The sequence below is a fragment of the Microtus ochrogaster genome, unplaced genomic scaffold (genome assembly GCF_000317375.1).
Source record: "Microtus ochrogaster isolate Prairie Vole_2 unplaced genomic scaffold, MicOch1.0 UNK32, whole genome shotgun sequence".
In the NCBI taxonomy this organism is placed as follows: Eukaryota; Metazoa; Chordata; class Mammalia; order Rodentia; family Cricetidae; genus Microtus; species Microtus ochrogaster.
In genome coordinates, this window is record NW_004949130.1 from 3,289,480 (window position 1) to 3,315,500 (window position 26,021).

A 26,021-nucleotide genomic window follows, 5' to 3' on the forward strand; every position below is an offset into this window, starting at 1 on the left:
CAAAGCCTTCCTCGAGGCTTTCTGCAGCCACGAAGGAAATACACCATCCTGGACTCATGTGGGACCTGCACCCCACTGAGTTCAGGGGTGGGAAGGGTATCCTAGAGGTTAGCACCCACTTAATGACAAGAGCTCAGAGAGGTGGCAGGTCCTGTGCCCAGGCTCCAGGATGGGTTTCTGCTGGCTCCCTGATCCACCTGGCCTCCCTTACCAGCACTCCAGTGGGCCTGGAGCCTGCCGCTGCTGGAGCCAGGGAGGCCTCTTAGAGCTTCAGCAGCATCCATCACGGCCCCAGGCTTCCTGCCCAGAGTGTGACAGCCCTGGGGGGCTCCCCAGCCAAGCCAGGAAGGCAGCAGATCCCTCTCACCCACCCCTAGGCTACTTGGTCAGACAAAGAGCTCACTTCATCTGTGGACAATGGCCCTCACGGGATGGTTGATGTGGGAGCCAGGCCTGTGGGGTGTGGGAGCAAAGGCATAAAGCCCAGGTCTCAGGGCAGGCCCTGGGAGCTGCAGTGAGCTAGCTGTATGGCAGGCCAAGCTGGCATCAGGCCCAGGGCCTCTAGCCCAGCCCACCCTGCAGTGTCTACTTCGGGACCCTGGGGACTCATTCACCCTTCAGAGGGGCAGGAAGCAGCATGTGTCCAGGCTGCAGGCGCCTTGATGCTGCTGATGAAGCAGAGGCGGAGCCGTCATGTGCACACTTCCTGAAGCTCTTCCCTCCACACTCTGGGAGCACCCACACAAATGCTTGGAGCTAGACAGAGAGCAGGGAGCTTGCTCTCATCCTGCAGCCAGTGTGAGTGTGAGCACTGGACCAAGATAGTCCTCCCAGGGCTGGCAAGGGGCACCACAGGGTAACGTGAGGTCCCTGTACCACTAATGGCAGACCTCCATATTCCTCCCCATCTCTAGGGACAATGGCCAGTAGGAAATCTTAGCCACTTCATCCTCCCCTATCTACCTGTCAGAGTAGGAGGGAGCCAGGAAAGGTGACCCCTTCTCCCATCCCCACACAGGTCAACAGAAGACATATGGAGTCAGCTGTGGCAGACACTGTGCCCCTTTCTACTCCACCTGGTCATCACCTATGTTTCTCTCAGGCTCACTCTGGGAGCGGGACTACTGCTGGTCACTGATAGCCAGCCCCTCTGCTTTCATGCTGCTACCCTCCTCTGCGCCAGTGCATACCCCTCTCCCCTGCAAACAGCAGGAGCCTGAAGCAGGACCAGAGTCAGGAGTGCTGGCTCACACAGTTAGGGCCACAGCAACCTTCGCCAATAGCAGCTCAAGGCAGGTGTTGGGGGGCAGAGTGTGGCTAGGCAGCAGAAGGAGAAATGGTGGGTCCTGGGAGGTGACTGAACCAATGAAGGCCGGCAGGACTGAAACTTCAAGACCTGGCTGGGTATGGTGGCACGCACCTTTAATCCTAAAGTGAGCAGTCAGCACGGGTGGGCAGTGTTCTCCCATGCTAGCACAGCCTGTCCACACTCTGCAGACTCTCCAGTGACCTCTCTGGCAAAACTCACCTCCCACCCTTGCTCTCTGAGTGACAGAGGCTGCTCCTCCTTTTGGCCCAGGACAAGGAGCCAAGGCCTGCATTCTTCAATCCCCTGGGGCTGCAGCTGCTGGTCCATGTGTGTTCTGATCATTCTCGTTCCTGCCTTTCCCCTGGGCGTCCTTGTGTGATTTCCTGCCTGTCTTTATTTACTCTTCCTTGGAAGGTCTCAGGAAGCAGCCGGGCAGTCTCAGCAGGGCGTTTGTCTTGGCTCAGAAGCTAAACCCACATACCAGGGGCAATTCCACTGAGATGGGCCGGGGGCTGGCTAGCCACTGCCAATTCACCACTATGGTGAGGCGATCTGTCCCTATCTGCTGAGCAGCTCTCTGTGACCACAGGACTCTGAACCCTGGAGGCCAGCCTACACTGTGTGACCAGACAAGAGTCTAGCTCTGCCCTAGTCACCCCTCAGAGTGTCATAATCTGTGGGAAACAGCTGGAGCTCTGTTCCACCCTCCCACAAGGCGTCTTCAAGCCACCAGCGTGGACTCACCTAGGCCAGCCATGTCTGTGCCTCCAGAAGCCCAGCCTTGACAAGAATGGGACTTTTGGGAGGCTCTGCCTCATGTCTCCGAGGAACTGGGTCTGGATGTTCCAGCCTACTGGCTCTCCCAAACAGTTCACATAGCCAGGGAAGGTGACCAGGTGGGTGTGGACATCCGGCCAGTGGTCTCCCGGAGTACCAAGTGGGGACAATTGGAGTGGGCTGAGAGGGCCTACTGTGTTGGCCAAACTGCTATGGTCATAATGCTCAGTGCCAACAGGCATCACAGTGCCCAAGACTCAGGTAGCATGGACGAATGGAAGCTTGGCACTCCCAGGTAAGCAGATGGAGAGACACTGCGTGTTGACAAGCAGGATGCCCTCTCCAATTTGCTCCTTTTGCATCCAGTCCCCTGAGGCCTAGCCCCTCCTCCAGCCTCCACTGTGGTGTGTGGCAGACCATCCCAGGCCCTTCTTCTGTGGAGGTGGGGGGGAAAGGGAGGAGAGACACAAGGCTCACTCCGCGGCTCCTATGCTGATGATCACCTGATCACCGCTGCTTTATCATTACGACATGTGAAGGTGACTGGGCTGAGGTTGGCCTTGGGGCTCTTATACAGCAAGCTCTGCCCGGACCAGTGAGAGCAGCCTTTTCTGGCCCAGCACCTGCATTCCACCCTGCCTGGAAAGGTCTGAAGACACTAACCAATGTGACCGGGCCACTGCCAGCTCAGCCCACTTAATGACATCACTGTCTGCTTAGAACAGCTTGAGGTGAGCATCACAGATGCTGGACTGTGCCCAGTGGAGGGTCCTCTGGAGGAAGACGGCCCAGTCTCTTGGGGGTAGTGACAGCAGTACACATGGGAGACAGCAGTCGACCCCACCTTCTAGCCAAAACTGTACACTTTGGAATACTGATCATTTAAATGACATAATATTCAAAATGAGCAAAAATGCTCACCTGTGGTGTAAAGATAGGAGGCTATGTGCCCCTTAGGTGGCTGCTCCGCTGACTTCAGTTTTAAAAGGGGGTCTAGCAAACATACTCCCCAGCTCCTGCTTCCTCCAGTGGCTCAATCACAGACCTTGAGAGTCCAAGTTCTTATACTGTTCTTTGATTGAAATGGCCTGGAGGGCCACAGTGCCCTGTGTGGGTCTAACTTCCCCTTGCCTTGGCATTGCCTTGTCTACTGCTCAGAGGGGCTGTTGCTTTTAGCTGCTTGCTGTGCCCTGCAGCAGCCCAGGTGAGCCAGTCAGTACTGCTGCCCATAGGAAGGCTTTACTTTCAGATTTTCCTGGTCTTCCTTCCGGGGCATACTGACTTTCTGTCTTTGGACTTGTCTATCTGTCAAGCTCTGGTCCTGCATACTGAGTGAGGGCATGGGGCTGTAGCGTTTGGTTCTGGCTCCAGGGTCCTACTGCAACCACACTCTCCTGCAGCTCATGGCCTCTGGTAGGAGCTCCTTGGGCTACACTGGGGGCTGTACTCAACATGCCTCTTCTGAAAATGACTGGTGTCAATGGTGGACAGTCCCCCCACCAATGAACAGGGCCCCCAGGTCACAATGTAAATCATTCCAGCAATGGGCCATGGGGTCACGGGACTGTTTAGCCAAATGCTGAGCCATCAAGTTCTGGGCCACAGCATGCCACATCCTGGGGTTTCACAGCTTTGGAGACCAGGATCATCTCCCCTCCCCACCCCTCTCTCATCAAGGAACCATGGAGATGAGCAAATCTGGCCACCAGAGTCCTTAGAAATACTTCAAAAAAATCCAGTTTTCAGGCCCCCCATTAGTCCCCGTGACCCCTGAAGCTTCTATTTAGCACCTCCAGATCACAGAAGAGTGGGATGGCTGCTGCCAGCTCCCTGGCCCTTAAGAATGTACATGCCAGGGACCAGAGCTGGCTAAGCCTGCCCTAGAGTGGGCTCTGGTAGCATGGGGAGCTACCCTGGCCAGGTGGAGTACAAGAAGATTGCAGGGCAGGAGCCCGGCTCACAACCAGCATGCTGCTGGGCTGGGCTTGTATTCTAGATGCCTTGGACCCTCACTGTGTTGCTGCCTTCTGCATAGTGGCCCCCACATGGTGTAGGGAGATGCTTGGGTTCTAGAAAAGGCTTGCGCTGCTACTGCTCAGCTGCTTCTTTAGGATGAGGGAGGTGGATGGGGACAGAGAAGCAGGGTTTGGGATTGGACAACACTCTGAGCTAGCATAACAACTTATCATTTCAGCCCTAAGCTGGGGTCTGCATAGCCGGGGCAGGCCATTCTACCTCTCTGAGCCTGTGACTACCCAGTGACCTAACCCTGCTGGCGAGGACTCTGCTGCTTACAAGTGAAGATGCAGAGGCTTTAGTGGGACACCTGTGCCAGGGCTGGTGTGGGTGGATCACCAGGTGGGAGACAGGCGGGGAAAGCTGCCCCATGTCTAGATGGAGCCTGGCTGCAGAAAAGAGACTTTAGGTGGTACCCAGTAGCCATGCGTCTATAGAGGGCCCGTCTTGAGGTGGGGGGCAAAAGGGGGATGACTGGTACCTGAAAGCTGTGTTCAGGATGTGGGGAACCTAAAACCCACAGGGTGGGCTCAAAGAGAATTCAGCAGAGCCACACATAGCCCTAAATGTTCCCTTTACATGGAGGTGCTTGTACCAGGCCGGGTTCCCATGCTGCAGGCAAAAGGGCAAATGCAAGAACTGTGGCTCAGTGCTGCGAGTTCCTAATCCCACATCTCAGCACCATGGGGGGGGGTAGTATGTGGAAAAGGCCCAGGCAGTGGCCATACAGTGAAGTGGGGGGGCAGCTGGCTCCACGGAGAGGACACCAGGCCTAATACCACCACTGCAGCAGGGACAGTGACCACAGCAAGTAACTAATTCGTGCTTGGCAGTCTGGGAGCTTTCTACCACTCTGCTTAACTCGAACAGGTGCTGCCTCACATGCAGACAAAAAAACAGTCCCAAGGGGGAGCTTCATGATCAAGGTCGTGGCCTCTGAGTGAGGTCCGAGCTTGCTCTGGGGTTCAACCAGTATCCAAAGCTGGCCTGGACCTTCCTCAAGTGGATTCTGTTTTGGTCAGGGGGACATGCTGATGTCCCAATGACCAGTGTGGGTGGAAGGATGTGTAGGGAGATGGGGTTGGATGGGCCATGGGGTCACAAGGGGTTGAACTTCCAGAGCCAGCTCTGTCCCTGACTAGTGGTCAGCCTGTGCCCTCTGGGTGCTCTGGGGGCTCACACCACCTGGACTTGAAGCATGTGGAGTAGGTGTAGACAGACTTCATGTCTGCTGCCTGCGGGTGCCTGTCACTTGGTATGTCCCTCCAGTACCCCACCAACCCTGCTGCAGGGCAGCTCCTCAGCAGCCCCGCCCTCCTGTCCCTCACCTGGTTTCATAGTGCTCATGACAGTTCTGCAGCTCTTCAGCACCGCCTCATAGATGGCCTTCTGGTCCTCTGTGAACTTGCCATTGGCCGGGAAAGAACAGGTGATGTCAGAAGCGAAGCAGTAGTACTCTCCACCCATGTCGAACAGACTGCAGGGACAGGGCGTCGTGAGGCAGGCGGGCAGACGCTCACAGATGCCAACCCCCACCCCCACGCTCCACTCTTTCTGCTGGGGGCTGGCTGATCAGGAGATGAGGCTGGTGGAGCAGGTTCCTTTCTAACAGAAGAGCGCGACACAGGGACCTAGGCCCGGTAGTGCCGGCCTGTCACCCCAGCGACTTGGGAGGTGGAGGCAGATGACTGAAACTTTAAGACCAAGCTGGGTGGTGGTGGAGTACACCTCTAACCCCAGTATTCAGAGGCAGAAGCAGGCGATCTCAAAGTGAGTTCCAGAAAAAAAAATCTCCAAGATCTGCCTGGGCCACAGAGCAAGTTCAAAGTTAGCCTGCTCTCAGAAAGAGTAGAAAGAGTGACGACACTGGCCTGCACACATGAGATCCTAGGCTCAACCTCCAGAACCACAGAAAGAAAGATGGGAGGAGGAGGGAAGGAGGAGAAGAGGGAGGGAGGGGCAACAGGCTCAGCCTGTCCAGGGAAGGCAAAAGGAAACTGGCACCAGCAGTTTTAGTTGTGGGGACCCATTCAGAGCAATGGGAGAGACCCATGGGAGATGGCTGGGTCTCCAGATTCCCACATGCTAACTGCCTTCCACATGAGCATGCCAAGAGACTCCCTACGGCCACCTTGCTTGCCCAGTGGGTTGAGCTGCACCAGGCCTTTCTGACAGGCCCACAGTGCTCAGGAGGAACCAGCAGGTGGCCGGCGCCTCAGGTGCTGCTCTGCTGTCTGGCATCATCTGCTCAGGTAGGGCAAATGTGTCTCGGATGCATCTGAGGGGGGGGGCAGAGGAAAGGTCAGGTGTGTGCAGCTTATTTAGCAGTGCTTTCCTGGGGGCTGACAGAGGTGCTGTTGTGTGGTCCCCAGGTGGGTGGCTGTGCAGGCTGAGGCAGTAGAGAGGACTTGCCGGAGCCTTGAGCCAGCAGAGGCTGGACAATGGTAGGAAACAGCTGGGCCTGCCGAGTCAGGACCATGGAGCTACCCTTCTGGATAGCAAGTCATGGCTCCTGGTATAGCAGAACCCACAGTGGGCCACAGGGCCCAACAATGGGGACAGCTAAGAATTCTGCCCTGTGCACCATCTGGGATAGAGCAAGAAGGCGACCTGTGGATTCTGGCCTGGCTTTGGGGATAAGGATCCATCTCCCATGGTATGGGGTCACCTCAGAATGCCAGAGTGTGGGGGCTGGAGAGATGGCTCAGTGGTTAAGAGCATTGCCTGCTCTTCCAAAGGTCCTGAGTTCAATTCCCAGCAACCACATGGTGGCTCACAACCATCTGTAATGAGGTCTGGTGCCCTCTTCTGGCCTTCCGCATACACACAGATAGACTATTGTATACATAATAAATAATAAATAAATATTAAAAAAAAGAATGCCAGAGTGTGAATAAGGCAAGGGGGTGTACACACAGGGCACCCCTTCCCAACCTGCCCCAGTCTAGTCCAGTCTAGTACCCCCAGGAAAGTTCTGCAACAGACATAGAGCAAGGGCCTATTCCTGGGGTCATGACCTTAATCCCAGTCAAACTGGCTGAGGGATCATGGTCCAGTCTTGCTGTACCGATAGAGGCTAGTTCTGCTTAGTGTGGTGGGAGTGGTTATGTCCATCTGCAGCCAGACGCATGCTGGCCAGTCTGAGCCCAGGGCATATCTGTGGCTTTCTTTATGAGGCCCTTGCACCCAAATCCTACTCTAACAGTAAACACAAACATTCCAGAAGCTGCCTGTGTGCTAGTGTTGAGAGACAGAGCCGGGGGGCAGGGCAGGCCCCTGGCCCTGCATGGAGAGCATGCATTCTGGCCACATGGCTTGCCAGACAGTACCAGCTACCACACAGCAGCTGATTTTAAAGGAAAAATGCAAATGCCCAGGATGCCTGAATCAAAAGTCCTCATCGGGCACTTTTTAATCTCCTGACTCCTGGTTGCAAAACACCATGAACGAATGGGTCAACAGTACGGAAAGTGAAGCATAGATAACATCTCAGGTGATTCCTGGGGATGGGCAGAGTCACCCTCCCCACAAAGCATGACAGGGAACTTTGGCTTGGGTCAAAGTCTCTGGGGACCCTGTGTGGAGCAGACTCAAGAGACCTGGGCCTCACTTCAGGAGAAACCACCCAGCTCAGTTACAAAGAAGGCCATGAAACTCGAGAGGCCAGAGACACACCCAGGCATCTGCTCCCTGGGGTGCTCTGTGGCCCTTGGGGCAGAAACTGCCTGCAGGTTAAATCCTTTGTAGGATACGCTCTCAGAACCAGCCTAGAGGGTGAAGCCCCAGATGGAAGGGAAACTGAGGCTGTGAACACAGGCCCAGCAAAGCCTACAGTTGAAGGGAGGGAAACATTTCAGTCACCTTGTTTTGCCTCTGCCACTTAGCCTTCGGGACCTCATTTCCCCATCTTTAAAATGGGCAGGAGACCCTTGCAAGCCGCAGGTGTTCAGGGGCTCAGAGCCAGTGCAGGCAGCAGTGGGGACAGTGCTGCTAAGGGGTCCAGCCTCGGGTTGCTGGAAGAACACTTATTTGAGCTTCCTGGACTCAGTAAGAGAAACAATGCTTCGTGGTTTTGGGGGCTGGAGCATCTGAGAAGACATGGCCTGGGCAGACATGTGGAGACACTCATTCCTGGGAGGTGCCACATAAAGGGTGACCTGCAGTCGCCCCTGGGGAAGAGGGCTCTACTGGTGCTACTCTAAAGGAAAAACAGAAATGAACTATTTTTAAAAACCAGGAAGCTCACAAGATGACACGAAATGCTAGACTCATCTAGAATGGGACAAAACAAGATTCTTGGGGGGCACAGCAGACTGAGCCAAGTTCTCCAAACCTTCCCCCAGAGATGGCATGACGGGCGCTCTGATTTCTTCAGCCAGCCAAGCTCTCTCCTCAGTTTCTAAAGGCCTCAACTCTATTTTTTGTTAAAATCATCCACTTTCTGGAGAAGGAAGTATACACCCCGCCAGCCAGCTCCATCCTGCCCGGCGACGCTTGGGCACAGGCTGGAGTCTATTTTTGTGTTCTCAGTTCCCCATATTTTCTGCCTTCTTTTCTGCTGTTGTTTATTGTTTTTAAATCCTCCCTCAGTGCTTTCCCATGCATCAGTGATTCCGATTCGAGCCATTTGGAACCCAGGGATGAAAGCCATCGTTCTTACAAATCATCTCCCTCCAGTTGTCTACTGCGCCGGCCCTTTCCATGCAGAACGATGGAGAATTCATCATTCTTGGCTCAGTTGAGAATGCAAGATCTCCCCTTCCTGGTTGTGTAGGGACATCCACCAGGGACACCTCCATCACTGGCCGAGTGGGTCTGTGTGATAATCTGAGACATCTGGGAGATGACATGTCTCCAAGCAATGTGCTGGCGTCTCCTCCCCACATGTGTTCCTATGGCTGTGGTCCTGGCTGGGATGAACGTTCTGTCTTCCTCTGGCTCTTCATGGGGCAGCGCCAGGCCTGGGCTACCTGCCACCACTGGCCCACCCAGACCCACTCCGGGTCCTGCTTAACTCCCTTAGGCCCACAGGCAGAAGGCCTCCAAGGGAAATGCTGCGATGTTTATACAAGGGCCACTTCGTACTCAGCTTGTAGCCTCATTTTAATCTGAGTATGCAACACACACTCTGCTGCTTCTCACCCAAAACTGACATCTTCCATGCACGTGTGCTAAGCATGCTTGCTTTGTACAGTCTGCATGCCAGGCTGGAGGGAGAGGGAGAGGGACAGGTTCTGAACAGACCTCAGCAGAGGATGGAACAGGACGGTAGCCAGCCATGTTGTCTCTGCAGCAGGCTGGCCACAGTGGGCACCCCTTCCCAGTTCACAGGTCAGCTGCCCACTCTTGGCTTACCAGCAGGTCTCTGTGCATGGCAGCCTCCGGGAATGGCCAGCAGCAGCAGCAGAGCCGTTCTCAGTGCTCCCCTTGGTTACAGGTTGACCCATGGAAGGAACCTCTTCCTACGACTCCTTGGGCCAGCTGCTCCTCAGGGCCTAAGTAGGCAGGGATGGTCCCCGTGCCAGCAGCAGGTCTCCATCCCCTATAAATCTCTGATGTACACTCTAATGAGAATAGTCCCTTGCTGGGGTCCCCCTATGTTCACAGAGAACTGGCACTGCCCTCTAAGGGATGTCACAGAGGTGCAGAACACTAGTGCCAGGCCAAGTGCCAAGGAGAGAGCACCATCCTGTAGCTTGGACCAGCTGCTGCCTGCCTCAGCCTTCTGGGCCTAGGGTTGGACACCAGGGTGGTGGCTGCTGTAGGTAGTGTCTGTCAGAACCAGGGCAGTGGCTGCTGTGGAGGGGGGTGGAGGGCCAGCACCAGGTCAGTGGCTGCTGTGGAGGGGGGTGAAGAGCCAGCACCAGGTCAGTGGTTGCTGGGGGGGGGGCAGCACCAGGTCAGTGGCTGCTGTGGAGGGGGGGGGAGGGCCAGCACCAGGTCAGTGGCTGCTGGGGGGGGCAGCAGTCATCATCACGCAGACGGCACATGCTTCATTTTTTTTTTTTTTTTTGGTGACCAGTGTCTTGTGATGTCTGTGAGCACTCGGGCTGTCTAGACTAGCACTTTTTAAACCATGGGTTGTGACGTCAATGGAGTGGGTGCGGTCACAAAGTAGTGACAAACTAAACAGAAGGGACAGGAAGCACGTGGGGAGGGCATCTGCTTATGGCCAGGAGGCATATCTGCAAATATGAGCCCTGGTTAGAAGGCTAATGTCTCCTGCAATGGGACATGGAAAGCCTCGGCCGACTCATCTGGACAGACTATGTTTGTAGGAGAGATCACTTGCCCCAAAGGCTGGTATATTTTCAGATATGAAATGCTCTGGATGAGGCCCCCTAGTGGCCACCAAGCGTCCCTTTAGAACTAGCAAGGCTGGGGAAGGGATATGAAATGAGCCTACAGCAGGAGCTAGCTGCGGATGACAGTCTCTAAATCGGGAATCCTAGGCACAGACAACGTGGAGCCACCCTCAGCCCTTACTCCACGCCTTCTGCAGCAGGGGAAGAGCCTCAGGCACAGATTCACCTTACCTAGGGGCCACACCTGGCAGCCAGACACACAACCAGAATAGGCACAAGCCAGTGCAGGGCTCAAGTGATGTGGGGTCTGCTAAGGCCCTTGGTATCTGCAGCCCAGGAGTAAGGATTGGTAAACCTGAGATGACAACAGCTGTGTGAGTCAGCCTGGATGCCACCCAGGCTCCAGCTGTGACCCAGACAGAGGGCCAGCAGCACAGTTCTGGGTACCTTTAAGTACTAACTGTTCTGAGATGAAACCACCCTCAGTTCTCTGGGTTTTGGTGACCTCTATACATGGCCATTATCAGAGCAGGGAGACAGATGAGGCCCGGAGGCCACAGCAGGGGTGGAGTGGGAGGGTGCACTGGCAAGCTGCTAAGTGCAAAGTTAGGGATGGGCCTGTCCCTAGCTGGGCTGCAGGCCCACCTCCCACACCCCAGGGCAGCATAGCAAACCACAACCCAGAGAGAGGCCTGGCCAAGTCCTGAGGCTACACTGCCCTCTTCTGGCTAGCGCTGGAAAGCCTTGCACACCATCTGTGAGCCACCACCTGTACTTGGGAGACCCGGACCTGGAGCGTACTCTGATAGGTTTGGAGAGGAGTCCCGGCACCTAGCTTCCCCTCTTATTATAGGCTAGCAGGTAGCTGAGGAGGCATGCCCCATCTACTTCTTGAATCAGAACCCCCAGTGGGGACGCATCCTCTGCCATGTGGGGTGAATAGCTCAGCTGGAGAGTCTTGAACAAGAATGACCCAACCTGGGATGCCCTCTTCCCGGTGCATGGATGGTGGTTTTCCCGTTGACCCAGGTGCAGCCCTTATCTGTCTGTGAGCCGGCTCCGAGGGGTATTTAAGGACCACTCCTTAACCAGAGCCAGTGACTTCCCTGTTTCTCTAGATGTGCTCACAGCCACCTGCTTGGAGCTAGATGCAGTGGGAAGCATCTTCTGTGGCCGCCCACTCAGGAAGGGCCTCTGGTGACCTTATTCAACACCACCCTTTATGTGAATATGCTGGAAGCATCGCCTAACAAGACCGCCACACTTGGCAAGCCCTGTGGTCAAAGCCCTGCCTGCTTGCCTTGAAGAAGGAAACAAGATGCAGCTGATGTTTCCTGCAGGACAGTGACCTGACCAGCGGGTTCAGGGGACTCCAGGGACACAGCCGGAAGGTGCTCCGGGAGCCAACGGGAAAACTCCAAGAGGCTCAACAGCCACAGGCTCTGCACTGAGAGAGGCCCAGACATCTGAAGCCACACATGTCCCCACTCCTTCCCTGGGGTCCACACAGAGCAGCTGGGTGTGGGACCTGGGAGCACTGGCTAGGATGTGGGATGGCCTGCAGGACTTGGCTGACAAGCTTGATATACAGCACAGACCAGCCTGGGCAACATCTAGACCTCACAGGTCAGGACTGTGGCCCATAGTGGCTAGAAGTGGCCTTAGCTGGCTTTCAGCCCCACCCAAGGTTAACACAAGCAAGCAACAGTGGTGCATGCCGGCAATCTGAGCACTTGGGAGGCCAAGACAATGCTATACGTCAGAGCCAGCCTGGGCTACAGTGTGAGATCCTAGTTCAGCTGTTTTAAGAAGTAGTTGCCTGAATAAAGGAGGCCTGATTTGTGCTCTGCCCTGGCCCTGGGCTGGAAAATGCTCTTCGGAGACACAGAAAGCGGGCAGATGTCCAGCTTGTTGGGCTTTGCAGTTTGGTTCCGGCATTCACCAGTTTCTGACCCCTTGGAGTCAGTGCTCTAAGACCCCATTGATGGATTGAAAAAACTGCAGTGGGTTGGGGAGCCTCTGTGCTCAGGATCATACAAATGGCTCCTGGTGTGCTTATGTGGGTATGTGCTGAGAAGCGTGGGTGTACTCACTGCTGGGACTACTGAAAGGGACTTGAAGGTCTGACTGTCACTCAGTATCTCCTCTCCTCACTGCTCCCCAAACAGCCCTATTACTGTTTAATCATCTTTCATGTCCAAAGCTTGGCAGAGCCCAGAGTGCACCCCTGTGCTTGATGCCTGGAACACATGCCCTGTCTCAGGTGGCACTCAGCTTTGGCACAGACTCCATTCTAGACACATATTCTGGTCCCCTACCTTATGATGAAGGGCTGTGGCTTTATGTTGGGATAACAGTGTGATTTATTATTTACCAAACGCACTAGGTGCTTGGCAGATCAATTTCAATAAAACAATGGATTATAAATGCCGCCAGCAATCTGGCAGTAGCAGTAATCAACAAAACATGTTCTAAATGCTGCATAATAAATTGACTATAATAAACTCATAATGATTCCACTGGCTACATTTCAAAGTTAGCACTAGAAAAACAAAATCACCAATTTGAGTTTGGCATGAACATCCATGGGGTTCCTCAGCTCACTCTTGTCCGCAGCTGTATCCAGAGGCACAGGTGCCACACGCTGCCCATGAGCACTGAGCTCGCAGCAGTTGGGCCATATAGAGGGGAAGGAGTCGCAATGACCAGCAGTCCTAAAGGCTGGTCTGAAGGGCTTTTCCTGCCTCATCTTTTGCTGGCTCCCCAGGAAGAGGCCATTTGCAGCCTCTTTGTTCCTTATGTGCCCTTTCTGCCATTATCATGGGGAGTCCCAAGATGTGCATGTTATCTCCACTCACAGATGGATAAACTGAGGCACAGAGAGACGAAGCTTTCCTTATAGAGAGCTAAGCAGCTTGAACCAGAATGTCTTACCTATTGGCTGACCCTGGTAGGCAGACTGGCAGTCATGTGCCAGTGTGGACCCTGGGACTGAGTGGTTGTCTTCTGCATGGTAGTGACTATTCAGAGCATGGTGTCTTTCTCAGTGGCTGGTTATCTGTCTGTCCATGCATGCTAGTTATCTGTCTGTCCTCAGTAGACATGGGCTGGGAACTCTGTAGAACAGGCTTCCACTCCCTGCAGCAGGGCCAAAGCCACACAGTGGGCAGTCACGACAGGGAATGAGTGCTGCAGGTGGCTGAGAAGGAAGCCAATGGTCCAGCCAGCTACACTGCGGTGCTGCCTAGGAGCCCAGTTTTGAACAACAGACTGAACGACATCTAAGAACCAACCAGGCCTGGTGGTTTATGCCTGTAATCCCAGCATCAGGGAGCCAGAGGCAGGAAGACTGCTCTAAATTGGCTAGCGACCTTCTTAGCTAGCTTTAGCTAGACCCTCACACAAAACGGACATCTAAGAACCAGGCAAGATAGTAACCCTTTGGTCAACTGATGGTCACAGCACATCTGAAGGCCAAGGTAGAGGGGCTCTTAAAAGCGCAGCGTAGCTTGAGCCTGCCCTGGCCAACATCTGGCTGGGATCATGGAGTGACTGAGGAACAGCTGTAGCAGTGAGTGCAGATCCCTCCAAGCCCAAGGGTGGCAGTCCAGCATGCTCTGTCCGTGCTTGCCATACCTTGGCAGAGCTGAAGCAATGGCCGCAGACGGCAATGAGCCTGGTGACCAGGAATAACAGGTTTCAGAATGGGGGGCTCCAAACACCAGCAGCTCAAAGGTTGGAAAGAGGCTAGGGATAGCCAAAAAGCGCCCCTGCCCCCAACCCCTTCCTAGCTCCACAGGAAACCACAGGGAATCTTGATGGCCTATGCCTCATGGTGTTTACTTTTAGGGTGCAGGCCTCAGGCCTGGGGAAGGGAGCATGCAGGCTAACATCTATAGCAGAGAAGCCTGGGCTGAAAGCAGGCCCAGGGCTTTGCTGTAGCCAGCCCTCTTGGGACGGGAGCCCAGAGGCCTTTGGCTGACCCAGATGTGGGTATCTCCCTTTGTCCCAGAGGGACATGTGCACAGCGGGATGCCGGCAGCGCAGCCTCACTTACCACATATCTCCATCCTTGATCGTCCGGTCATTGGGGGCCCCGGCATGGCCATAGTGCAGCACGGCTGCGTTCTCACCACTGCAAAGAGCCACGGAGGGTAGTTAAGAGCCCACTGTCACCCAGCAGGACCTGGAGGCTGGACCAGGTCCACAGCCAGGAACAGAGGAACATGGTGTCCCCGTGTGCCAGAGCCGGGAGCAGCTCCTTGGGTCTGACAGCTGCTTTCTGGGCTGGGAATATAGGCAGCATAAACAAAGGGCAGAGGCTTAGGGGCCTGGAGAAGGGCTAATGGCAGGGAGGTTTCGTGGAGGGGTCCTGGCTGTCTCAGGAGCCTCTTAGAGGGTCGTATTCAGGACCAGGGAGACGAGAAGCCGTGGAGCTACCCTAATGAGTGATGCTATTAGGAAGAACTTGCAGGGGAAAACCCCACCTGGGTGTAATATTTATGGTCCCATTTAGGAGTCTTAGGAATCATAAAGTAGAAATAATGATTTTTCTCCCTATCCACCAGCGAAGAACATTTCCAAGGACAGAGATGTCTGAATGTATTATTCATGTGTGAGGATGCGCACTCACATCAGTGAGAGCCGCCCACCTCTGTCCAGGCTGAGCAGGGACCAGGCAGGAGGAATGGAGTTTGGGAGGCAAGCTAGGGTCAGCCCCAGACACACAGTTAGGATGTGCCCGTCCAGTCACACTCAGAATGGCACCTGCAACCAGCCACTTACACAGCTGTGCATGCCCCCAGGAGACCACATCAGTGCAGTAAGAGTCAATGGCTACCCCTATGGTCATGGTTACTTCTCCCATAGACACATAGACACCCACCCAGAGCCCACCATCTGCCCCCGACCATGCACACACTCTTAGAAAAGGACTCAATCCCTGTATCGACACAGCTCCATCCATGTTTTCCTCCACGGCACAAGCACCTGTTTGGAGGCTGGCCTGCTTGTCTATGTTACCTGCGCACATATGTGGCAGAGCACGGGATGCCAGCAGTAGAGGGCAAGGAGACTTCCAGGCTCTGGGGTGGGCACAGGAGTGAGCAAGTGCCCCTGAGCTAAGCAGAGGTTGGGAGGATGGAGTGTCCCCTGTTGCCTGCCCTCCCATGAGGCCCAAGACTTACCTGCAGCAGATACAGGTGTAAGAGGTGTGGCGCATGCCGCCCCGAGAGTAACAGTAGTGCTGGAACAGGCTGTGGGGAGAGGCACATGACGGGATGTTACTGGGGTCTGAATGGTCTTCAGATTCAAATGCAGATCCTCTAAAAGGACCTGCTTCTGCCATGCCCCTGAGGAGGCTGGAGTTCGCCAGTGAGCGTGAGCACAGGGCCAGCCCGGGCACAGAACTATGGAGGTCAGAGTGTCACCAGGAAAGAAGGTGGGCACAACAGGAGGGCAAGACTAGCACTGGAGCCTGACTCTTGGGAGACAAGCTGGGACAAGGGACACAGTTCCACAGGGCTGGAGGGTCTCCCTGTGAATCTGTGACTGGTGCATGGCTGAGAAGCAAATGACCCAGTGTTATTCTGGGCTGCAGACGGGGTGGCAGGGCTGGTTAAGTGGGCAAGTAGGGCAATCTCCAGGAAGGTGAGGAGGGCCAGGTCTTGGGGGCAGTTTCCACATCTCCCTGCTTGAGAAAGCAATAAGCCAGCTGGGTTTAGGGACATGCTCACATCTTAAGCAGGGAGGCCTAGCAGCAAAGACTGAAGGGACAGACCCCAGTGACAAGGGGTGTCTTTGGGAGAGTGGGGGATCATTATAATATTGCACAATCTGAGAGAGCGACGAGGAGGGTAGGAGAGGGTCCAGCCTTCTAGAAGGTTCACCAATAAGAGTATCCATGTTGAAAGAGGGGCAGCAAGCTCTCTCCTCACGCTGAGACTCCTGGGCAGACTTGGAGGAGGCTCTTCAGACACTAACGGACCAGACAGGTCATATCAGAAGGTACACACCCATAATCCCAGCCCTTGGGACACTGAGGCAGAAGACTGCAATGAGTTCAAGATAAGCTTGGGATACATATCAAAATCCTATCTTCAAGAATCCAAACCTAAATAAACAAGCAAACAAGGGTGGCGAACAGAAGACCGTGAGGGCTGAAGAGAGGGCTCAGCGTTCAAAAGGAGCACTCTTTTGCAGTTTGGTTCCAGCATCTGCAATGGAAGGCTCATAGCTGCCTGTAGCCTCAGCTTCAGGAGATCTGACACCTTCTGACCTCCATGGGCACCATGCATGTGGTACATACACATATAGACATGCAGGTGGGCGAAACACTCATAAGCATAAAATAAAAATAAACAAACCTTTTAAAAAGAATCACATATACCCCTTTTTGACAATACCTCACTCTGAAGTTCTGGCTGGTCTAGAACTCTAGAATTCTAGACCAGGCTGGCCTTGAATTGAACTCATAGAGATCTACCGCTACCTCCTGAGTGCTGGGATTAAAGGGGCCTGACAAAAATAAATATTTTTTTTTTTTAAAGAGAAAAAGCTGGACCCCAGGGAGGCTGCACTGGCCACAGCTTTAGAATGCATCAGGCCCCACCCCTCCTGAATGCCTTGGGCCTCAGCATTGGAACACAACATGCCCAGCCTCTGCAGACTATAGCTGGTAAGGGGTGGTGATGGGGAAGCCTTCACTCCATCCCTGAGGCTCCAGCATATGTTCCCAGCTGGGCCCTGGCTCAACTGTGCTCTGAGAAGAAGGCCTAGGTTGTATCCCGCCTATGCCATCTGCAGAGTACCAAAGGCAGCCCGTGGGCATGCTGAGTGGCAGCCCTGCCTGCCCTGCACGTTCTAGGCCTGTTTTGGAAAGTGTCTGCACGGAGGAGTTTAATCTTCTAGGCACTGTAAACACAAATTATGTATAATTGTTATGATTGGGTATTAAGTAGTTGTTATGCAGAAACGGTTTCCCTGGATTCGATCGGTTTCCAGACTTGCCTGCAAACCTTCCAGGATAATTGGGTGCCTTACAAGTAAGATGTTTCCTCAATGCAAAGGATTCAGGAGCTGTGTGTGGGGCGGGGGGAGGTGGAGGGACACCCACTCCTTCCTTTGCTGGTCTCATTTTCACAATGGGAGACATGGGCCATGAGAGCAGTCAGACCTAAACCAGAGAGCCGAGTCTGGCCTGAGCTAGGCACATCCCTGGGGTTCTCCCACCACCCCAGCAGGCAGCCTCCCTCTACAAATCCCCTGATGGACAAGCAGCCTCTGAAACAGCTCCCTCTCTACACAGGAAGCCAGCCTCCAAGCCACCCCATGGAGCCTCAAGGGCTCCCTCAGCTTCTGGAGAGATGGTCCTTTCACAAAACATCAGGGGACTACATGGCCATGTTCATGGAGGTGCAGACAGGTGCCCTGCACATGACTGCAGATGCTACTGTGATTGTCTGGCTTCAGAGAGGACAGGCAGAGGGACAGCCATGCCACCGGCATATACAGGTGGCAAACATATTCCACCAGGATGGGGCCTGGGGTGGGTTGGGCACCTTTGCCTGGGGCCTGATCTCAGCAGAGACAAACCTTCCTTGTATCCTTGATTTCTGTGGAAGAAAAAGGCAATGCCCAGTACAGGGCATGGTCTGCAGAAGTGGCCAACAGACAAGGGAAACTCAGTGGTCTGACACAGGCCACCTTCCAGCCACACGCATGATCCCACATTTCCCCATAAGCAGGGACTCTAGGAACTAGAGTCACCCATGCAGAAAATCCACCCTAAATGAGGCTGGTGTTCTTCACACTGGACAATGGCATGTTCTGCTTTAAATGGTTATCTGGACAGCTGCTGGAATTTGGGGAGGCTGTGGGACCTTTGGAACATGGGGCCTGCTGGTAGACAGGGTAACTGGGAGTGGGCCCTCAGGTAGCCCGCTCCACTCCGAGTCCACACACTGATCCTTGGAGAGGAGATGGACAACCACCCGAGTCTCCCTGGGCCACAGCCAGAGCAGTTCTTGTAGCCAAGCCTTTTCTGCCACAGTGGGCTGATAGCCTCCGAACCATGAGCCGAAGCAAAGTCTCCCTCCCTATTCTGTCACAGTCATAGGACAGGCAGCTAATCAAGCCCCAGCCTTATACAAGTTAGGCCAGCACTTCACCACCGAACCATTCTCAAGCCCTTGGTGTTTTGATTTTTTCCTGATAGAGGATAGAAGCATCCAAGGACACACGGATGCTTTGAGGTCATAATAAGTTGAATTAAGTGGGCCAGTTTTCTGCAGGCTTCTAGCCTGGGCTGTGGACGTGTAAAGGTACCCAAGTTTTAAGGAAAGCGAGGGTGATGCAGGGGCGTGAAGAGGTAATGCCATGTTTCTGATCTTTAAAAGGGGAAGAGCAGAGGATCAAATGCTTTCAACTGAGCCACAGCTGTCACACGGAGGCAATTTGAGGCTCTGTACAGGTTGGTCTGAGCTCAGCAGGCAGAGCTGGGATGAGCAAGCAGAGCAGCCTGACCCCACCAGTAGCCAGGATATTTCTAAAGGAGCCCTCTGCAGCATTATGGAAGATGGAGTAAGCCAGTAATGGAAAGGCCAACTGCCGAGCACCCAAGCCCATGGTCACAATTTGCTACAGGCTACCAGCTAGCTGCCCCTCTGAAACTACAGTATGTGAATTGATGGAGAGTTGCAGCCAGAAACCGTCCTGCCTCTCACACACAGAGGTGCAGCATGGAACACAACATGCGGAGCAGCATGCAAGAGAGAAAGGAGCAGAGGCCAGAGAGTCAGCCTGGGGACCTAGAATCCATATGGAAAAATGAGAGGCAGAGGCTTAGAACCGAGAGGTTGTATGCACACAGAGCTAGGGCCCTGCATGGTCACACACACACGACTTGGGGCAACTCTGTAACAAAGCAAGCAGTTAGAAAGCCTGCTGGGCCATGCAAGGGCACACATATCTCAGGGTTCATACATATAGGTTCATGTGCCCTGGGTTTCCCTGTTCAAATGGGAATGATCTTCAGGGTTTAGAAACCCCCAAGCAGGAATGAACAAAACAGCCATACTATGATACTGGAGTTGCTAGCAGGAGGGCACATTGAATCCAAACTGGATGGCCACAGCCAGCCAAGGACTACAGATACCGCCATAGCACAGGCCTTACATATACACATGTCACATATGTGCCATCCCAGGCCCACAGTATATCACACACATCATACTCACATACCACATACGCACCCACAGCACAGGCTTTTACACCAAGTTATACACATGCCATACACAGTGTGTCACACACATCACATAACCATATACAAACCACAGTGCAGTTCTCACACATGCACGTCAAAAATCACTCACACATGACACACACACGCCTCATAGACACCACACATTCCACACATGTCATATTCTAGATACCACATGAATACCCAGCACAGGCTATATGTACATCTATGATGTTCACACACATCACATACATATCACCTCCCCACAACACTATGAACTCACATACCCTTCGTACCCCGCCCCCACTACTACAGGCTCACACACCCATCACACCTCACCACTATAGACTTACACACCCATGACACACCACACCACTATTATGGATTCACACACCCATGATGCACCCTACCACTATGGACGAACACACCTATCACGCCCCCTACTATGAACTCACGCACCCATCATGCCCCCTCCATGCAAAATTTTCAGACACAACAAACCCTCCCCAACCCAAGAATTTCTAGAAACAATGCCCAAGACCTTACACACATAGAACATAATTAATACTTAAACAGAGCATGGAAAGAGAATGGGTAGATTTTATGAAGAACTGGCAGTGACCAGTCTCCCCAAAGAGGAGAACAGACAGCAAAACAGTTCTGGGAAAACCTGTTCTTTCTGTAGATCTGTGATTTGCACACGGCACAGGCATGGTGCTAGGCTCCACTGCTAATCCTGCTCCCTTGGCTCACCTGGAATTATCATGACCGGGCACTGTGGTGGCTTGAATGGGAATGGCCCCCACAGACTCATATTTGAATGCTTAGGAGCACTATCTGAGAAGGATTAGGAGGTGTGGAGATGTTGGAGGAAGTGTGTCACTGGGGGTGGGCTCTGAGGTTTTAAAAGCTTAAGCCAGGCCCTGTCTCTCTCTTCCTACAGATCAGGATGTAGCTCCCAGCTACTGCTCTAGTGCCTGCCTGCATGCCACCATGCTTTCCACCAAGATGATAAAGGACTAAACCTCAAACGTTTTCTCTTATGAGAGTTGCCATGGTCATGGTGCTTCCTCATAGCAAAAGAGCAGTGACCAAGTCAGGTATGTGACTAGACACTAGGGATTCCCACCCAGGGACTTTCTGAAGACAAAGGAGCTGCCAATGTCCTGGCCACTCAGCCTTCCACACATCCCTACTGCCTGGGCTGCTGAGGCTCTTGTCATTCCTCCAACACCCATGCCATAAATTTTTCCCAAGCCAGGCTCGGGTAAAATCTGCACTGTATCCAGGCATAAATGAGAACCCCAGGTAACCTGGGAGAATCTGCACAGTGAATAACAAGGCGGATGGAGTTACTGCAGTGACAGAGTGGGGCAGGACCATTTGTCAGTGCCTGGAGATGACTAATGGGGCAAACGCAGCAAACACTCAGACCCACGCCTGTAGGAACCACAACCCCAGGGACAGCATTGCCTTTGCCGGGGCTGCCTCTGTGTCCTTGGGAGGGTTCCTGGGCGTGTAGCCCAGCTCCAGCCCAGGAAGGTTTATCATCTAATACATAATGATAAGCAATCCAATAAGACTGCACTAATTGCTTGAGATAACAGCAGAAGGCCTGCCCTTCAGCTAAGCCATCTGCAATGCAAGTTCCCTGGCTTTAGCCTTCGAGGTCTGCAGAGGCAGCTAATGGAGGCACCTCCTACCACATCATTCTGCAAGCTGGGCCCCGTGGACCTCAGGACTTCATCACCAAGCCCTTGCTCTGCTACTCATCAGCTGTGTGTGCCTGATGGGCCTCATTTCCACATTTGTGAAAACAGGATAGTGGTACCCCACTTCCTCTGAGATTTTTTTACTTAATCCTTAGACTATGTTGCTTGGTGACTAACATACAATGAGCACCATGAACAGAACATTCCTTCTGTGGTCACTATTCAGAGGTCTTAAGAGGTGTCCACAAGTTAGAGGAAACAGAAAGAGTCTGTGGGGGCCTTTGAGAAAACAGACTTTGGCGCATGTGCACGCATGTACACACACATGCACGCACGCACGCACATCCTCCCTCACTATATAGCCCTGACTGGCCTGGAACATGCTGGCCTTGAACTCACAGAAATCCTTTTACCTAAGTCTCCTGAGTGAGTTCAGGAATTAGAGACACACACAACCATGCCTGGCCCTTGGCTCTTTCTTGAAAATCAAACAAAACCTGCAGAGATCCACACCATTCCTGCATCAGTCCTGCCACTCTGCTCCCTGCACAGGCCATCACACAGAGGAGGCAAATGTTTGCCTTCACACAGCTCCAGGATTCAAGCTCACATAATGGCTTCCTGGCCCTTCATGGTGACCTCAGGCGGGGCTGATCCAGGGGTCTCAGAGCCCTGGCCATGTAAAAACAGGGAGGAGAGGGAAGTGTAGGGTATTTTAAGGTATTTTTTGGGTGTGTGTGTGTCAAACAATGGTGTCATATATAAATGTCTCAGCACCCAGATACTTAACATCTTAAACACATTTATTCACTTCTTGTGTGTGCATAGCTCAGAGGGCAACTGTGAGAGCCAGTGCCCTTCTGTGGGTTCCAGGAATGGCACTGAGGTAATCAGGTACAGCAGCACCTTTAGCTTTGAGATTTTATTTTTTATTACAGAGTATATGATGGAAGAGGGCTCTGGCACATGTGTATGGAGTCAGGGCAACTTTGTGGAGCTGGTTTTCTCTTTGTTCCTTTAAATGGATTTCAGGATCAAACTTGGGCCATCAGGTTTGAGTGGCAAGCACTGCTCACTAAGCCAGCTCACCAGCCCGACTTTTTCTTTTTATGTAACTTCTTAATGTCTGAGTTACTTTTAATTCCCATTTATACCATACACTGGCTATGATGTTTGCTAAGTAAGAATACTTTATGTATTAATATACCATACCTAACTAAGCTCATTCCACGTGTGACTGAAGTCCCTTTTCAGGGTAAGAGAGGCACAGTCCATCACAGAAGAGATGTATCACAAGAGACACGGAGTATTTCCCGTTTCCAGTCTTCAGAGACCAGTAGTCACATGTGTGCAGTGGTCAATCCTGACTGTTAGTTTAACTGCATTCGGGGAAAGGGTTGGTGTGTGTCAGAAGATTTGCTGTGAGAAAAAAAGGCCCTCTCTAAATGTGGCTGGGCCTATCCCAGGGCCAACCAACATAAAAAGGGGCAAAGGAAACAGTGACTGAATGCTGGCATTCTCTCTGCTCAGAACTGAAGAACAGCCTCAACCACATGCTGCCACCATCGTGGACTGAACTCCCCGTCAGCCCAAACACACCATTCCTCCTGAGGTTGTTTAGACCAGATATTTGGCCACAGCACGTCAGCAGAAGGGACATGTGAAGCAGAGAGAGGAAACAGCCCCACACTCCTTTCCTCTGGGGCGACCATGGGCCATCAGAAGGCTCCTGGCAAACAGGCTCTGCCTCCGTGTGCCACTGCCACTCTTTCACATGTATCTTCTGTGGGGCTGTTTGCAGGATGGACACTGGGACAAGTGAGGATGGACCCAGAGAAGGCTAGGGACAAACAGGACACCACTGCCCGGCTTCCCTGTGTGTCTTAAATGATCAAGTGGAATTCACATAGTATGTCGCCAAGAAGGGCCTGGCATGAAGTCTTATACTAAAACCAGCAATGCATCATTAGTGAAACCAGTCGTAGCAGAGGGGCTGACAGTGTCCCAACACAACTTGCACCAATATGGCATCATTAGTCACAAGGCCTACCTGCAATCACTGTGATGACATCTCTGCGTTTAGCAGCCTCTTCCGCTTCCAGATGCTCCCCAAGTATCCACAATCCCTCCTCCCACCAACGCTACCCTTACATTAGTCAAGACAATTTCACAAAGATTCTGCCAATCTTACCTCAGGGGATGGGTCCCGGGCATCCTGGGTCTGCATAGACCATCCTGAGCCACTTGTCCTAACTTTTCTGCTCCTGATGGGGCACCTCTATGCATTAGCTACCTTTCTTTTTACTGTGACCAAATACCTGAAAAGCAGTAGCTAGAGGAAGGAAGGAAGAAGGAAGGGAGAGAGGGAGGAGATAGGAAGGAAGGAAGGAAGGAAGGAAGGAAGAAAGGAAGGAAGGAAGGAAGGAAGGAGAGAGGGCGGGCTTATTTTGCCTCAGATGGGAAGGTGCAGTTAATTCACCCTGTTGGGGGAGGCACAGCAGCAGGGGTGTGAAATAGCTTGCTCACTTATGGGCCAGTCTCAGCATTTAGCTGGCTTTTTAAATCTTTCCAACCAGGTCTCCAGCCCTTGGGGCAGTGCTGCCTACATTCAGGATATGTCTTCTTCCCTTGGAGAACTGTCTCTGAAGAAGCCCTCACAGACACCTCTAGGTGTGCCTCCTAGGTGACTTTAAACCCAGTCAGGATGTGAGTGAAGATTAACCCGACACTTGCAATCTGAGGTCTGTTATGGGAGGATCAGGCCAGTGGGTTTGGGCTTGGCATCTGTACAGACTTTCAGATCTGAAGGCCTCCAAAGCCTGGGGCCTGTCAGCCTGTGATGGGTTGGAAGGGCACCTTTCACAGACCTTTCTAGGAAACTGATGAGATCATGCAGGGAAGGGCCTGGTGCTGCATAAATCTTGGTGGCAGAGGGCGCTACAATAATCCTCTACAGCTGTGCACGGGTCTACAAGGACATATGGGTCCACCTAGTCAGGGGTGAAGAGGCCCCAGGTGGCTGGTGGGAAGTAGCAGCTGGTACTCGGAAAAAGGATGCTATGATGCAGGAAGCCCAGGGACAGAGGCGAGGGCGGCAGCAGGGGCTGCAGTGGTCACAGCAGAAGACAGAAGGTGAGCAGCCGCCGTGCAGCAGCTCCCCTCGCTTGGAAAGGCCTTATCAAGGTATGAGATAATTAGCATTTTAATTGGATAATTGGGAATTCTAAATTGCCTATCTTCTATTAAGCATAACTGAGGACATAACATGACATTCAATTAACAAATCGTCCCCTTTATTCTTGACATGCTTGATTAAGCTGAGTTTCTGACTTTGTCCATATCAGTTATTAGAAGAAGAAAAAAAAACACCAAACTGGAGCTTACGTTGCTTTAACTGTCAAAGCCCTGCCTGCAGACTTCTAATAAATTCTCTGTCTCTCTGTATGTGTGTGACACACACACATACAGAACTTTTTAAGACATCCTTAACAAATTATGTACAATGGGGGCTAAAGAGCTGGCTCAATGGCTAGGAGTACTTGATGCTCTTCCAGAGGACGTGGGTTCAGTTCCCAGCACCCACATATCAGCTCACATCTGTAACTTCAGTTCCAGGGGGATTTGAAGCCCTCTTCTGACCTCCAGGTCCACTAGCATACATGTAGGCAAAACACCCATATACATAAACTAAAAATAAACCTTGTTAAAAATTATACACATTGTTGGGCATGGCAGCATACACCTTTAATCCCAGCACTCAGGAGGCAGACACAGGTGGATCTCTATGAGTTTGAGGCCAGCCTGGCTACATTGAGAGCTTAGGCTAGACAAGGCTTTACAGTGAGACTCTGTCAAAACACACACACACACACACACACACACACACACACACACACTTGAATGCACACTAACACACACAGTCACCCCATAATCTTATCACCCAATGATAGATAACCTCTATCAAATATTTTGAACACCCTTCGAGGCATTTTTAAAATTCATAAACACAAATTTTAAAATATAATTAGCTGTCAACTGTTTTACTGAAACATGACATCCAGCAGGCAGGATTCAAATCCTAAGGAGGCAGCATAATGAACCAGCACCACATAAACAGTCTGCGCCCCTTCCCCTCGGTGGGCCCCTCCTCCCCACGAGGCCTGACTTCTAACTGGGTTTGCTGGTTTCTGAGCTTGCTCTAAGTAGGATCAGGCAGCATGTTCTCCTTAGTGTCTGACACCTCCTGCCACCCAGCATCCTGTGTGTGAGGTCTGTGTGGGTGGAGGGTGCTCTTGCCCATTTGTCCTAGTCACTGGTCCATTAGTTGCTTTGGTAGCACTGGAATCTAACCAGGTGACAAATGCTGAAGGGCTTATTTTGGTTGTTCAGTCCCATGACTTGGGCAGAACATCATGGCAGGGGCAGGGGGTAGGACTCAGGAGCTTTTTCATTGTGGACAGGAAAGAGAGAAAACACATAGGAAGAGGTCAGGGCAAGATGCTGTCCCAAGAAGACATCCTAAGTGACCTAGCCCCAATGACTACTTCCTCCAAGTAGGCTCACCACTTCCCAGTAATGTGTCACATTGTGACACCATCAAGGGATTGAACCGCTGTTCAGGCTGGAGCCCTCATGACCAGACTGTTTCTTTGCCTTTTTTTTTT

The 26,021-nt window shown here is 52.7% G+C and overlaps 1 protein-coding gene across 1 annotated transcript in view; it reads right to left on the bottom strand.

Annotated features, from left to right (window-relative positions):
• Nucleotides 1–26,021, bottom strand: part of Pepd (peptidase D) — a 136,693-nt gene that overhangs the window by 7,223 nt on the left and 103,449 nt on the right. The window contains exons 10-12 of the mRNA XM_005368427.3: nucleotides 15,594–15,662; nucleotides 14,465–14,542; nucleotides 5,431–5,579 (exon numbers count right to left, since the gene is read on the bottom strand). Coding sequence (XP_005368484.1) covers nucleotides 5,431–5,579; nucleotides 14,465–14,542; nucleotides 15,594–15,662 — 296 coding nt within the window. The remainder of the gene's footprint in view (nucleotides 1–5,430; nucleotides 5,580–14,464; nucleotides 14,543–15,593; nucleotides 15,663–26,021) is intronic.